The 12,838-nt window shown below is 31.9% G+C and overlaps 1 protein-coding gene across 2 annotated transcripts; it reads left to right on the forward strand.

Moving 5' to 3' along the window:
* Positions 1–9,617, forward strand: LOC144841857 (GTPase-activating protein skywalker-like). Of its 2 annotated transcripts, XM_078698123.1 has the most exons (11): positions 1–80; positions 2,128–2,341; positions 2,486–2,762; positions 3,037–3,347; positions 4,101–4,199; positions 4,483–4,573; positions 5,430–5,512; positions 5,708–5,875; positions 7,513–7,671; positions 7,847–8,058; positions 8,435–9,617. In XM_078698123.1, the coding sequence occupies exons 3-11, from the start codon at positions 2,495–2,497 to the stop codon at positions 8,574–8,576; spliced, it is 1,533 nt and encodes a 510-aa protein (XP_078554249.1). In that variant the 5' UTR covers positions 1–80; positions 2,128–2,341; positions 2,486–2,494; the 3' UTR covers positions 8,577–9,617. The 2 variants fall into 2 exon arrangements, with proteins under 2 accessions (XP_078554249.1, XP_078554250.1); XM_078698124.1 differs by lacking the exons at positions 1–80; positions 2,128–2,341 and adding an exon at positions 2,050–2,077 and having other exon boundaries at positions 2,491–2,762.
* The last annotated feature ends 3,221 nt before the right edge of the window (positions 9,618–12,838 follow it).

A 12,838-nucleotide genomic window follows, 5' to 3' on the forward strand; every position in this document is an offset into this window, starting at 1 on the left:
TGCGGTAACTGAGGAACAGTTATTTGGAAACGCAGCAAATATCGATATTTTTTTTATAGACCTAGTTGTTTGAAAATAAGGTACAGTAACTTATCTATTTATTTGCGTAACGTATCCAGATGACACTCATAGTCAGTTAACATCTATCTAATGACAGCTGCAGAATCGGATGAGTAGCTCAGAATTGTGTTTAATGCGAAAACTCGTACTGGTAAGTTTGGTTGTACGAGGTAAGTTGTTGACAGTGCTACAAGTAAAGTTGGGTGAGTAAAGGTTGGTACAAGGTAAGTTTGGGCCGAACTGAGACGAATAATACCGTACTGGTAAGTTGGGTGGGTAAAAATTGGGTACGAGGTAAGTTTAAGCCTAACTAAGACAAAAATACCGTACTGTTAAGTTTGGTGGGTAAATTTTGGTACGAGGTAAGGTAAATTTGGCTCTAATACGTATAATACCGTATTGATTGGCTGGGTAAAGTTGGTACGAGGTAAGTTGGGTCTAACTGGTTAAGTTGGGTGGGTAAAAATTGGTACGAGGTAAGTTTGGCTCTAATACGTATAATACCGTACTGATTGGCTGGGTAAAATTGGTATGAGGTATGTTTGGATTTAGTACGTGTAATACCGTACTGGTAAATTGGATTGGTAAAAGTTGGTACATTTAATTTGGTATAAGTTTGTGTTTAATCTGTGTGTCGTACTGGTTAAGTTTGATGGTACATTTTTAATTTGGTATAAGTTTGTGTTTAATCTGTGTGTCGTACTGGTTAAGTTTGATGGTACACGTTAATTTGGTATAAGTTTGTGTTTAATCTGTGTGTCGTACTGGTTAAGTTTGATGGTACATTTTTAATTTGGTATAAGTTTGTGTTTAATCTGTGTGTCGTACTGGTTAAGTTTGATGGTACATTTAATTTGGTATAAGTTTGTGTTTAATCTGTGTGTCGTACTGGTTAAGTTTGATGGTACACGTTAATTTGGTATTTAAATGCTTTTATTTAAGTTTTTGTGTGTAATTAAGTATTATGTCGTACTGGTTAATTAAGGTGGGCACAAATGAATTCAGCAACGTGCTTAATTGGTACAGATTAAAGTTTGTGTTTAATATGTCTGGTTATTTGATGGGTACTCATTTGGTAATGTGTATTTATTTAAGTTTGTGTGTGATTAAGTATTAATTATATTAAGTATTTAAGTCTGTGTGTGATTAAGTATTAATATTAAGTATTAATATTAAGTATTTAAGTATGTGTGTGATTAAGTACTAATACGTCGTACTGGTTAATCAATTGAAACATTGATTCGGAAAGTGTAATTATTTAAGTTTGTTAATTGGTTAATAATTGGTACGTAACTTTATATATTTAAGTTAAGTGTTCAATGAGTATAAGTATGTCGTTAAGGTGCATATGGTGTATATTAATTTTGTACTTTGGTACTTATTTGTTATTGTTTAATGTCAGGTCTGCCAATTAATTGGTATGAAGGTAAGTGTGCGTTTGATTTTAATATAAGTAAGTTTTGTACGGTGAGTGATTTTTTTTACGGAACTTATTACTTAATTTTTTTGCGTGTAACACCATGGTACGTTTGGTGGGGTACAAAGGTATGTTTTGCGTTCTGAAGTTTGGGTTATTAAATTAATTTACGTAGGTTGCGTTTCACAAATAAGACACTTTATTTGTAAGTTTGTTGTGGTGAAGTATGTATGGAGTGCACGCCTTGCATACTTCACATACGATTTCGCGTTCAATTTCCAGTAAATTTTGGCAGATAATATATCCTCTCATTTTAAGGTGGGGTTTTCTCCGAGGACTTCGGTTTCTCCCCACAAATTTAGGCTAAAAAAAGAGGATAAAGGTGGCCTTCACGTGGCCCTCCTTGTGAGTACCAGTGATTACTGTAGCTGGGAAACGAATACCTTTAATATCAAATAAGTTATTTCAAATAAGTTATTTTATCAAAGATAGTAAATTATTGTTGTTTTGGAGAGCCTTGATGATTTAAACAATAGAGGGCGCTAATTCATTTAAAAAACAGAAGAGAAAAGGGGAGGAGCAACAACGCCAACAAAACAGGTGCGAAAGTGCTTCAAAACTGATCAAAACTATCTGTTTTTTATATCTAGTTTTAGGAAAGCTAGATGACATTAAATAGACATTACTGGAGATTCGTGTAAGAGCAAAACGCAGGATAGTGTTGCGGTTCAGAGGTGCTAGCCTAGGCCCAGTATTGGATTGTTGTGGAGAGCAGCCACCACCAGCAGAAGTACAGTAGTCATCGACATATAGCCTGGCCTACTACTAGCTAGATAGAGACCCTGGGTAGCCTCTTATATAAAGGTAGGTGCTGCACGTCAAAAAAAAGTACAGTTGGCCTAGGCCGGCTTTTGAATACACAATACTATTATATTAGCCTAAAAAGACTAGCAAATACATATTATAATGGCTGCAAACCATACATTACATAACATTGCCTTTTTCTAGAATCAATCAATGATGGCAGAAGGTGGCGGAAATTCAGTGTTTACTTCTCTTGTACTGGAGGAAGGAGGCAACCAGCAATTGGCATGCGATGATGAAAATGAGCTGCCAGCACAAATTAAAAGCAATCAGCAAAAACTGAAAAAGTTTGTGAGGAAATCTGAATGGTTAATGAAACATCCGATTAGGCAGAACTTGTGGAGAGATTTGTGTCTACGGAATACGCAGGTTGGACCGTCCATTTATGAGGAACTGGCAGACAGTGGCAGAGATGAAGAAGGTGACTTATCAAACTATTGACAAAAAAAGTGTGATGTGCCCAAATATGGTAGTGAATATGCTCAAATATAGTAGTGATATGACATCATCATGTCCATATATGGGCACATCACTTTTTTGTCAAAGTTTAACAGAGCTTTATGAATTTTCAATTTAGCACTATATTATATTTTAACTACTTGGTAAACTTTAAATGTACTTTTTATCAATTTTACCCAATGAACAGTAACTTTTTCACATTTTTAAGATGACGTTTACATTTCTTTTTTTCGCAGAACTAATTGAAGGTTCAAAATTACCACAGTTTATCGACGAAGGCCACATTCTGTTCTACAAACTGAACGATTATGGACAGCAAATATTACACAAAATGATGTTTGCTATTGAAAACGCACACCCAGAAATAACGTACTGCCCTCTCTTACTGCCACTTGCGAGTGTTTTACTTCATTACGTCGAGGAGTCCGTTTGTTTTGAATGTCTGGTGGCGCTATTGCAGGAACAAACCTTGAAGTATTTACATCAAACACGAGTGGAATATGAAGCATTTTTAATGAATTTTACAAAAATTGCGGCAAAGTTTATAGTAAGTTTTTAACCGTTCTGTATACAGTAGATGCCCTATGCAGGGACACCTTATGGATCCAACAGTGTCCCCTTAATAGGGGTGTTAATATATATTTGCCCTAATTTGTTTCCAAGGATAAGTGGTCCCTCTATAAGGCAGGTTCTACTGTATTAGATTTACAAATTAGTATACATGATATCTATTACGTGCTGTTCTACACCAACTCGTTACTATCTACCTTCAGAATCTAGTTTCATGGTAGGATATGAAAGCAGAATATTGGTTGATTTCACTCTCGCTCATGCAGTTTCATACACCTTGTGCAATGCCAAAAAAACAGTTTTCTACACCAAATTCAAATTAATCAGCAGTTAATCTTTTAAAGAAGATGTTAACATCAACATTTATATAAAATACTGATGATTGCTCATAATCAGTGTCGATGACATTGGTTAAAATAAAAAGTCCCTGTTCCCTGATATACTAAGGCCAATTTACACAGACGAGTGGTAACGGTAAGCGGAAAAAAGGCGTAGCTTGTCCCACATACAATCTGTATCTATCCTGAGCTGAAATCGCCTATCTGCTCCATCATAAGTAATAACATAGGTTCTATATTTGTATTACCGTTACCACTCGTCTGTGTAAAGTAGCCATTATTATAGTGAATTTATGTTTTGAACTACCATATATAAAGTGTTTGTCTAGATTGTTTATTACTGTACTACCAGACTTCAGTATTTAAATAGTACCATTGTTCTATTATTACAGCCTCAGACACATTCTTACCTAACAGAGCAAAATGAATCAAAAGAGTTTTTTAAGAACTGGATTTGGATAATATTTGAAGATTTGCCATTTTCTCACCTGGTAAGACACTTTTATGAATTAGCAAGTACAATTAACTATTTGTTGCATATGATACTGCTTTTGGAATGAGTGCCATTTAGTTCCCTAAAGCTCTGTTTACACTATCAAACTTTATGTGACAAAAAAATGTGATGTGTGCCCATATATGGACATGATGATGTCATATCACTACCATATTTAAGCATACCACTACCATATTTAGGCACATCAAACTAGTTTGATAGTGTAGACAGAGCTAGAATCTTCACCAAGAAGCTATAATATTATGTTTATTTTTTTTTAGGTACGTATTATAGATTGCTTTCTGGTGGAAGGACTAAAAGTGTTGTACCGAGTTGGTTTGGCTTTAGCAGATTCTTATAAAAAAGCCACAGGTGACTATTGCATTTATAGTAAAAAATATGCATGCACAATATAAAATGCACAAAATATTAGTGGAGCTGTAGCTCTGGTGTTAACAATCCTGACCTAGTGCCAGGGTTGTAACTCACAACTCTTATAGCTCCACTCCTTAAGCCTCAAATTATAAGCACGATAAATTATTCAATAAATTATTAAATAGTGTATCCATCCTGTAATTGGTGAGTTATTCGCTGTTGGATGCGTATAAAATAAAAAAGAAAAAAAATCTGGCCGTAAATCACACATACTGCTGGCAATGGTACCCTCAATTATGTCCATTATTGATACTTCAAAATCAAGCTAATTTATTAAGGCTAATAACAATTAATGTCCAATGATAACCTTCCGTGTCAGTTTATTGAAAAAAGATTCTTTTCATATAGTAAATAAGTAGATTGAAATCCCCCTCCCACCCACACTACCAAAGGAAAGAAAGTTACATATATAGTACATACATGTATGGATAATGTCAGTCATGCAGGTGGTTTTAAGCTCTGTCTACACTATCAAACTTTATGTGACAAATAAAGTGTGATGTGCCCATATATGGACATGATGATGTCATATCACTACTATATTTAAGCATATCACTACCATATTTAGGCACATCACACTTTTTTTTGTCAAACTAGTTTGATAGTGTAGACAGAGCTTTATATAGTGCCTAATACAATGACATCATATCACTACTACCATAGTGTAAACAGAGCTTTAATTTTAGAAAAATAAATCTATTCAAGGACAAGACTCACTTGAATAGATTTATTTTTCCAAACATATTGCACATCGCATATATTTTCATTTTCTAACACATTTTTCTTGTTAAAGGTGCAAAAAAAAGCAATGATCTTATGTCTTCCATTAGAGAACATGCGAGAAACATACCAGAATCACCTAAACAATTACTGAAGGTGAGAAATAATCACAAATGACATTGTTTGTTTTGTCAACAAACATATGAGAGGCTTTTATGACATATGCCAAAGTGATACGTCATATATTAAGTAAACAACATTCATTTAGTTTTTGTTAATCTTTTTTTTTACGTATTTGTTCAATGTACTGTGGAATAATATCAAACGTATTTGCATGATTTCTTTTTACAGGCCGCCTTCCAATTTCGTGGGTTTTCAAGAGCTACAATTAGGTCGATTCAAAGTAAAAATCAAGTCAAGGTGCGGAATAAGCTTTCTGAATTACAGAGCCCTCAACGTCTTGGACACAATGTTACCGTAGCGACTCAAATTAACTCAAACATTATCAGCCACTCTCAGGTGAGTAAGAAATTAAAATAAGTATTGAAAATGAAATAAAAATTAATAATTAAAAGGAAACAGAATTTTTATTATGTAGTAATAATGTATTAAATAAAAATGTGTTAGAAACTAATGCGAGTTTCGGTTTCTTTTTAAATGTGATGGTATTAAATTTGCATATTCTAACAAATGGAAACCATCAACCACATTTTAATCGCATATAAAATAGTTTATGCGCATATTAATTAGTTTTTGCATATTAAAATACAGTTTTCTGTAGTCTATAATATATACACAATTTTAAAAAGTGTTCATCTCTCTACCAAATATATATTATAATATTCAAAAATATATACAGTATTGTCTGTTTAAAATTTCAAATAAGTCCTTGTATTGTATTGTATTGGGCTAATACTACATACTACAAAGGAACAAAATCAATGGTTTACGTGGGCATTAAACCTATTTACTTTATAACAATTGACATAGCATTTGAGGGTTGTGTGTTATAATGGCAATTATACACAAACAATGCTACTCTGTCTGATATAGTTAAAAGTGTACAGGGCATTCCCCAGTGTATTTGTTAATGTATAATAACTCAACTTATTGTGAACAAGGACCATTATATGGATAGGTGTGGAAAGTCCAAATTAAAAAATATGCTTTTGGATTTATTCTGAATACAAACCAAATAAAATCTCTAAAATCTCGCCTTTTTCAATAATTCTTGCAATCGCAACGAATTTGTTTCTGGTAAAAAATATACAGTACTGCCATCATTGCCTGCAATGTGATTTTCACTGTGCTACAGTAGCCACTCTTAATTCCACCTAGACTATCCAATTACTTTGATTTATGATTTCAGATAAAAAAAAAAACACATGTTAACATCAGTTGGAAGACATTCAATTTAGTTGTATTAGCTATTGCAGCTGTACTAAGTGCAGATAATTTTTAAAAGTCTATAAAAATAATCTTTGCATAATTATGAACAAGGACCATTATATGGATAGGTGTGGAAAGTACAAATTAAAAAAATATGCTTTTGGATTCATTCTGAATGCAAACCAAATAAAATCTCTAAAATCTCACCTTTTTCATAATTCTTGTTGGTCTTTTAGCAGTGTGAGAGACATCAATAAATTTTGCTTTAATAAAGTTATAAAAGGGCAGGGTCGTAGCGGTACGCGGTAGGGGCGGTACGGTTGGTAAGCTTTCAACCTGACCACTTTTTCACAGAGGCCTTTGACAACCCAAGGGAAAGATTGTTCCCTTTTCTAGCAACAACCGCACCACTTCATTTCTTGTGGCTACATTTTTCAAGGGTGCATTTTCTCGTCGATTGGTCAGCAAGATCAGGGTAGAATGCGCCTTTTATCAGTTTATTAGATACAGTACTGTATATCTATTATATGTTTTATCAATAATATTCATCATATTAAAAAACACTAATCGTCTCACTTGTATTCGCCATTTTTAAGCAAGCATGTGTATAGGTCCGCATGTGAAAATGTTTCTGTTTTTATGTTTGCCATCCATGTTTTCGGTCTTCCTTTTGGTCTTTCGCTGATAATAATAATATTATTGTTAAATAAAACCTGGAAAATTAAATATATTATGTATTCTTTCATTCCATTACTCTTTATCTGCAGTTGCAAGGTTTGTGGAAATGGCTTCCTGAGCGTATAGCTTTGTTGAAACCCAAGTTGATTTTTAGCACCAGTGAACATGGTTATAGCTTAATATCACTGTATAACCAGTGCCAAGAAACGGAGCCTTTGCTGCTATTAGTAAAGTCTGTGAAACAAGAGGTATGTATTAAAGCTCCGTTTACACTATCAAACTTATGTGACAAAAAATGTGATGATGATGTCATATCACTACCATATTTGGGCACATCACACTTTTTTGTCAAACTAATTTGATAGTGATATTGACTTAAATTTTCAATGAACGCAAGTTGATGAACTTCTGCTTTGTACACAGGTATTTGGCGCTTATTTGTCGACCAACCTCGAGGAAAGAAACAATAAAGAAAGGAAGTTAGCCTTTTTCGGAACAGGAGAATGTTTTCTTTTTTCGCTTGTGCCCGAACAAGAAAAATATGGATGGGTTGGACTTGAAGATAATGAAACGCTTGATGCCACTAACCAGATGTTCATTCGGGCTGCTGGTAACCTTCTGGTCATTGGAGGAGGGTAAGTTATGGTCTTAATTATTGATACAAGCGGTGGCGTAACGGTTATGAGCGCTCACTGGCTAAACCCGAGGCCCTGAGCAGTGCCAATAGGAATAAACAGGCTTTAAAATATGTCGAAAAAGGCTCAAAATATCTAAGGTCTCCAGCGTTGTAGGGTCTCTGATCCAGGGCTCTCTGATCCAGGGCTCTCTGATCCAGGGCTCTCTGATCCAGGGCTCTCAGATCCAGGGCTCTCAGAACCAGGGGCCTCTGAACCAGGGGCCACTGAAAACAAGGTACCTGTACTTGAATATTATAACGAGGAAAAGGTGTATACTACAAATAATTCTATAAATATATATTTATTTGGAACTTTTTTTTTATTTTACTTGTAGCGATGGAGATGGAATTCACTTGAAGAGTGACCTTAACAACGGTTGGACGTCTTACTGCGATACATTTGGAAACCCCCCTCTAGCATCAAATGGACAGTTCCAGTGTGCAGAAGTTGAGGTTGTGTCTTTCGACACAGATTAGTAATCTTAATAATAATGAATGTTACTTGCAGGGTTTATCAGGGTATATACTAGTACTGAACATTCCACAATTTGTTGCATTTTTACCTTTGAATGTTGATTTAGGCTGCTTTCATATCGCGTCCAGATTCGGTCCTGCGCTTTCACATTCAGCATGAATTCGGTTATCTGTTGTCAAGCGAGGTCATTCATACCCACTGCGAAATCGTACAATTTCCGCAAACAAATGGATTCTTGATCCGCACCAAATTCGGAGGACAAATCAGTTACGAATTCAAATCGTACAAATTTGGTCGATCCTATGATTTACCACAGAACTCATTTTCGACGATATTTTTCTCGGGGTGCAGGACCGGTTCCGAGCTTGATGTGAACGCAGCTTTAGGCTGTTTGCCTTCCATTGAGGCTTGTTTTATTTGACTTGTAATTCTAACATTTGTTGGGTGTGTTTAAAATACTTATATTTGATACACATCACTTGGTGTCATAATCAGAAATGTCTGGTCAATCATATGTATATTTTATTGTTTGTACAGAAACTAAATAATAATAATGTAGCTAAAATATTGGATTGTTACGGACATTAAATGTTATTTTTATATAAATGTTATATTATTTTTGTAGACTATATTATAAATAACCAATTTATTTTTATTTACTTTTTTATAATGTAAATGATTTTAATTAACGTCTATAAAACAATATTATTTTTTAGACTATAACCAATTTATTTTTATTTACTTTTGTATCATGTAAATGATTTTAATTAACGTCTATAAAACAATATTATTTTTCTTAGTAGGTAAATAACAATAGCAATTAAACCATATGGCAAATAATAATTTTGACAGTGGTTAATGGGGAATTAATCCGTTATTAAATATTACTATTATATTATTATTAATGTGGTTAGTGTCTAATTTAAATAACTATAGCTAGTGTGGCTGAATTTTATAATTACTTCATGTGCTACTTGAATTGTTAATACTTATTGCCTCATATATACCTGCACTACTCTTTGAATAAATGATTGTAAAAATGATGCATTTTAAAATGTTATTTTTGCATTATTTCTTTATTCTCAGTGATCTCTCCAGTACAAGCCTGGACAATAATAATATATTTTTGTCCAGGATATTTTCGAAAAATGACCAAATTTCGACCTTTTTATTTTTTTACAAAACTGGTTACTATGACTCTATAAAATGATAACGCAATATATGTGCATAAATTGCAATATTATTGCATAATAATTGAATTTTAAAAAGTCGATATTTTTACTATTTTTGAAAAAATCTCTGTACTATAGTACAGGGAAATTTTCGAAAAATGACCAAATTTCGACCCTTTTATTTTTTGACAAAACTGGTTACTATGACTCTATAAGATGATGATAACGCAATATATGTGCATAAATGGCAATATTATTGCATAATAATTGAATTTTAAAAAGTCGATATTTTTGCTATTTTTGAAAAAATCCCTGTACTATAATACAGGGAAATTTTCGAAAAATGACCAAATTTCGACCCTTTTATTATTTGACAAAACTGGTTACTATGACTCTATAAGATGATGATAACGCAATATATGTGCATAAATGGCAATATTATTGTATAATAATTGAATTTCTAAAAGTCGATATTTTGGCTATTTTTGAAAAAATCTCTGTACTATAATAGTACAGGGAAATTTTCGAAAAATGACCAAATTTCGACCTTTTTATTTTTTTACAAAACTGGTTACTATGACTCTATAAGATGATGATAACGCAATATATGTGCATAAATGGCAATATTATATCATAATAATTGAATTTTTAAAAGTCGATATTTTGGCTATTTTTGAAAAAATCCCTGTACTATAGTTCAGGGAAATTGTCGAAAAATGACCAAATTTCGACACTTTTATAATTCGACAAAACTGGTTACTATGACTCTATAAGATGATGATAACGCAATATATGTGCATAAATGGCAATATTATTGTATAATAATTGAATTTTAAAAAGTCGATATTTTGGCTATTTTTGAAAAAATCCCTGTACTATAGTACAGGGAAATTTTCGAAAAATGACCAAATTTCGACCTTTTTATTTTTTTACAAAACTGATTACTATGACTCTATAAGATGATGATAACGCAATATATGTGCATAAATGGCAATATTATTGCATAATAATTGAATTTTAAAAAGTCGATATTTTTACTATTTTTGAAAAAATCTCTGTACTATAGTACAGGGAAATTTTCGAAAAATGACCAAATTTCGACCCTTTTATTTTTTGACAAAACTGGTTACTATGACTCTATAAGATGATGATAACGCAATATATGTGCATAAATGGCAATATTATTGCATAATAATTGAATTTTAAAAAGTCGATATTTTTGCTATTTTTGAAAAAATCCCTGTACTATAATACAGGGAAATTTTCGAAAAATGACCAAATTTCGACCCTTTTATTATTTGACAAAACTGGTTACTATGACTCTATAAGATGATGATAACGCAATATATGTGCATAAATGGCAATATTATTGTATAATAATTGAATTTTTAAAAGTCGATATTTTGGCTATTTTTGAAAAAATCCCTGTACTATAATAGTACAGGGAAATTTTCGAAAAATGACCAAATTTCGACCTTTTTATTTTTTTACAAAACTGGTTACTATGACTCTATAAGATGATGATAACGCAATATATGTGCATAAATGGCAATATTATTGCATAATAATTGAATTTTAAAAAGTCGATATTTTGGCTATTTTTGAAAAAAATCCCTGTACTATAGTACAGGGAAATTTTCGAAAAATGACCAAATTTCGACCCTTTTATTATTTGACATAACTGGTTACTATGACTCTATAAGATGATGATAACGCAATATATGTGCATAAATGGCAATATTATTGAATAATAATTGAATTTTAAAAAGTAGATATTTTTACTATTTTTGAAATAATCTCTGTACTATAGTACAGGGAAATTGTCGAAAAATGACCAAATTTCGACCATTTTATTATTTGACATAACTGGTTACTATGACTCTATAAGATGATGATAACGCAATATATGTGCATAAATGGCAATATTATTGCATAATAATTGAATTTTAAAAAGTCGATATTTTGGCTATTTTTGAAAAAATCCCTGTACTATAGTACAGGGAAATTTTCGAAAAATGACCAAATTTCGACCTTTTTATTTTTTTACAAAACTGATTACTATGACTCTATAAGATGATGATAACGCAATATATGTGCATAAATGGCAATATTATTGCATAATAATTGAATTTTAAAAAGTAGATATTTTGGCTATTTTTGAAAAAATCCCTGTACTATAGTACAGGGAAATTTTCGAAAAATGACCAAATTTCGACCTTTTAATTTTTTTACAAAACTGGTTACTATGACTCTATAAGATGATGATAACGCAATATATGTGCATAAATGGCAATATTATTGAATAATAATTGAATTTTAAAAACTAGATATTTTTACTATTTTTGAAATAATCTCTGTACTATAGTACAGGGAAATTTTCGAAAAATGACCAAATTTCGACCTTTTAATTTTTTTACAAAACTGGTTACTATGACTCTATAAGATGATGATAACGCAATAAATGTGCATAAATGGCAATATTATTGCATAATAATTGAAATTTAAAAAGTCAATATTTTGGCTATTTTTGAAAAAATCCCTGTACTATAAGTACAGGGAAATTTTCGAAAAATGACCAAATTTCGACCTTTTTATTTTTTTACAAAACTGGTTACTATGACTCTATAAGATGATGATAACGCAATATATGTGCATAAATGGCAATATTATTGCATAATAATTGAATTTTAAAAAGTCGATATTTTTACTATTTTTGAAAAAATCCCTGTACTATAGTTCAGGGAAATTGTCGAAAAATGACCAAATTTCGACCCTTTTATTTTTTTACAAAACTGGTTACTATGACTCTATAAGATGATGATAACGCAATATATGTGCATAAATGGCAATATTATTGCATAATAATTGAATTTTAAAAAGTCGATATTTTGGCTATTTTTTAAAAAATCCCTGTACTATTAGTACAGGGAAATTTTCGAAAAATGACCAAATTTCGACCTTTTTATTTTTTTACAAAACTGGTTACTATGACTCTATAAGATGATGATAACGCAATATATGTGCATAAATGGCAATATTATTGCATAATAATTGAATTTTAAAAAGTCGATATTTTGGCTATTTTTGAAAAA

This window comes from Antedon bifida, chromosome 5 (assembly GCF_963402885.1).
Source record: "Antedon bifida chromosome 5, ecAntBifi1.1, whole genome shotgun sequence".
Classification (NCBI taxonomy): Eukaryota; Metazoa; Echinodermata; class Crinoidea; order Comatulida; family Antedonidae; genus Antedon; species Antedon bifida.

Bases quoted from the DNA above. Each gene is read 5' to 3' on its own strand.
- LOC144841857 (XM_078698123.1), top strand. From the start codon at position 2,495: ATGATGGCAGAAGGTGGCGGAAATTCAGTGTTTACTTCTCTTGTACTG. The intron at 2,763-3,036 runs GTGACTTATCAA...TTTTTTTCGCAG, and splicing joins CAGTGGCAGAGATGAAGAAG to AACTAATTGAAGGTTCAAAA. The intron at 4,200-4,482 runs GTAAGACACTTT...ATTTTTTTTTAG, and splicing joins ATTTGCCATTTTCTCACCTG to GTACGTATTATAGATTGCTT.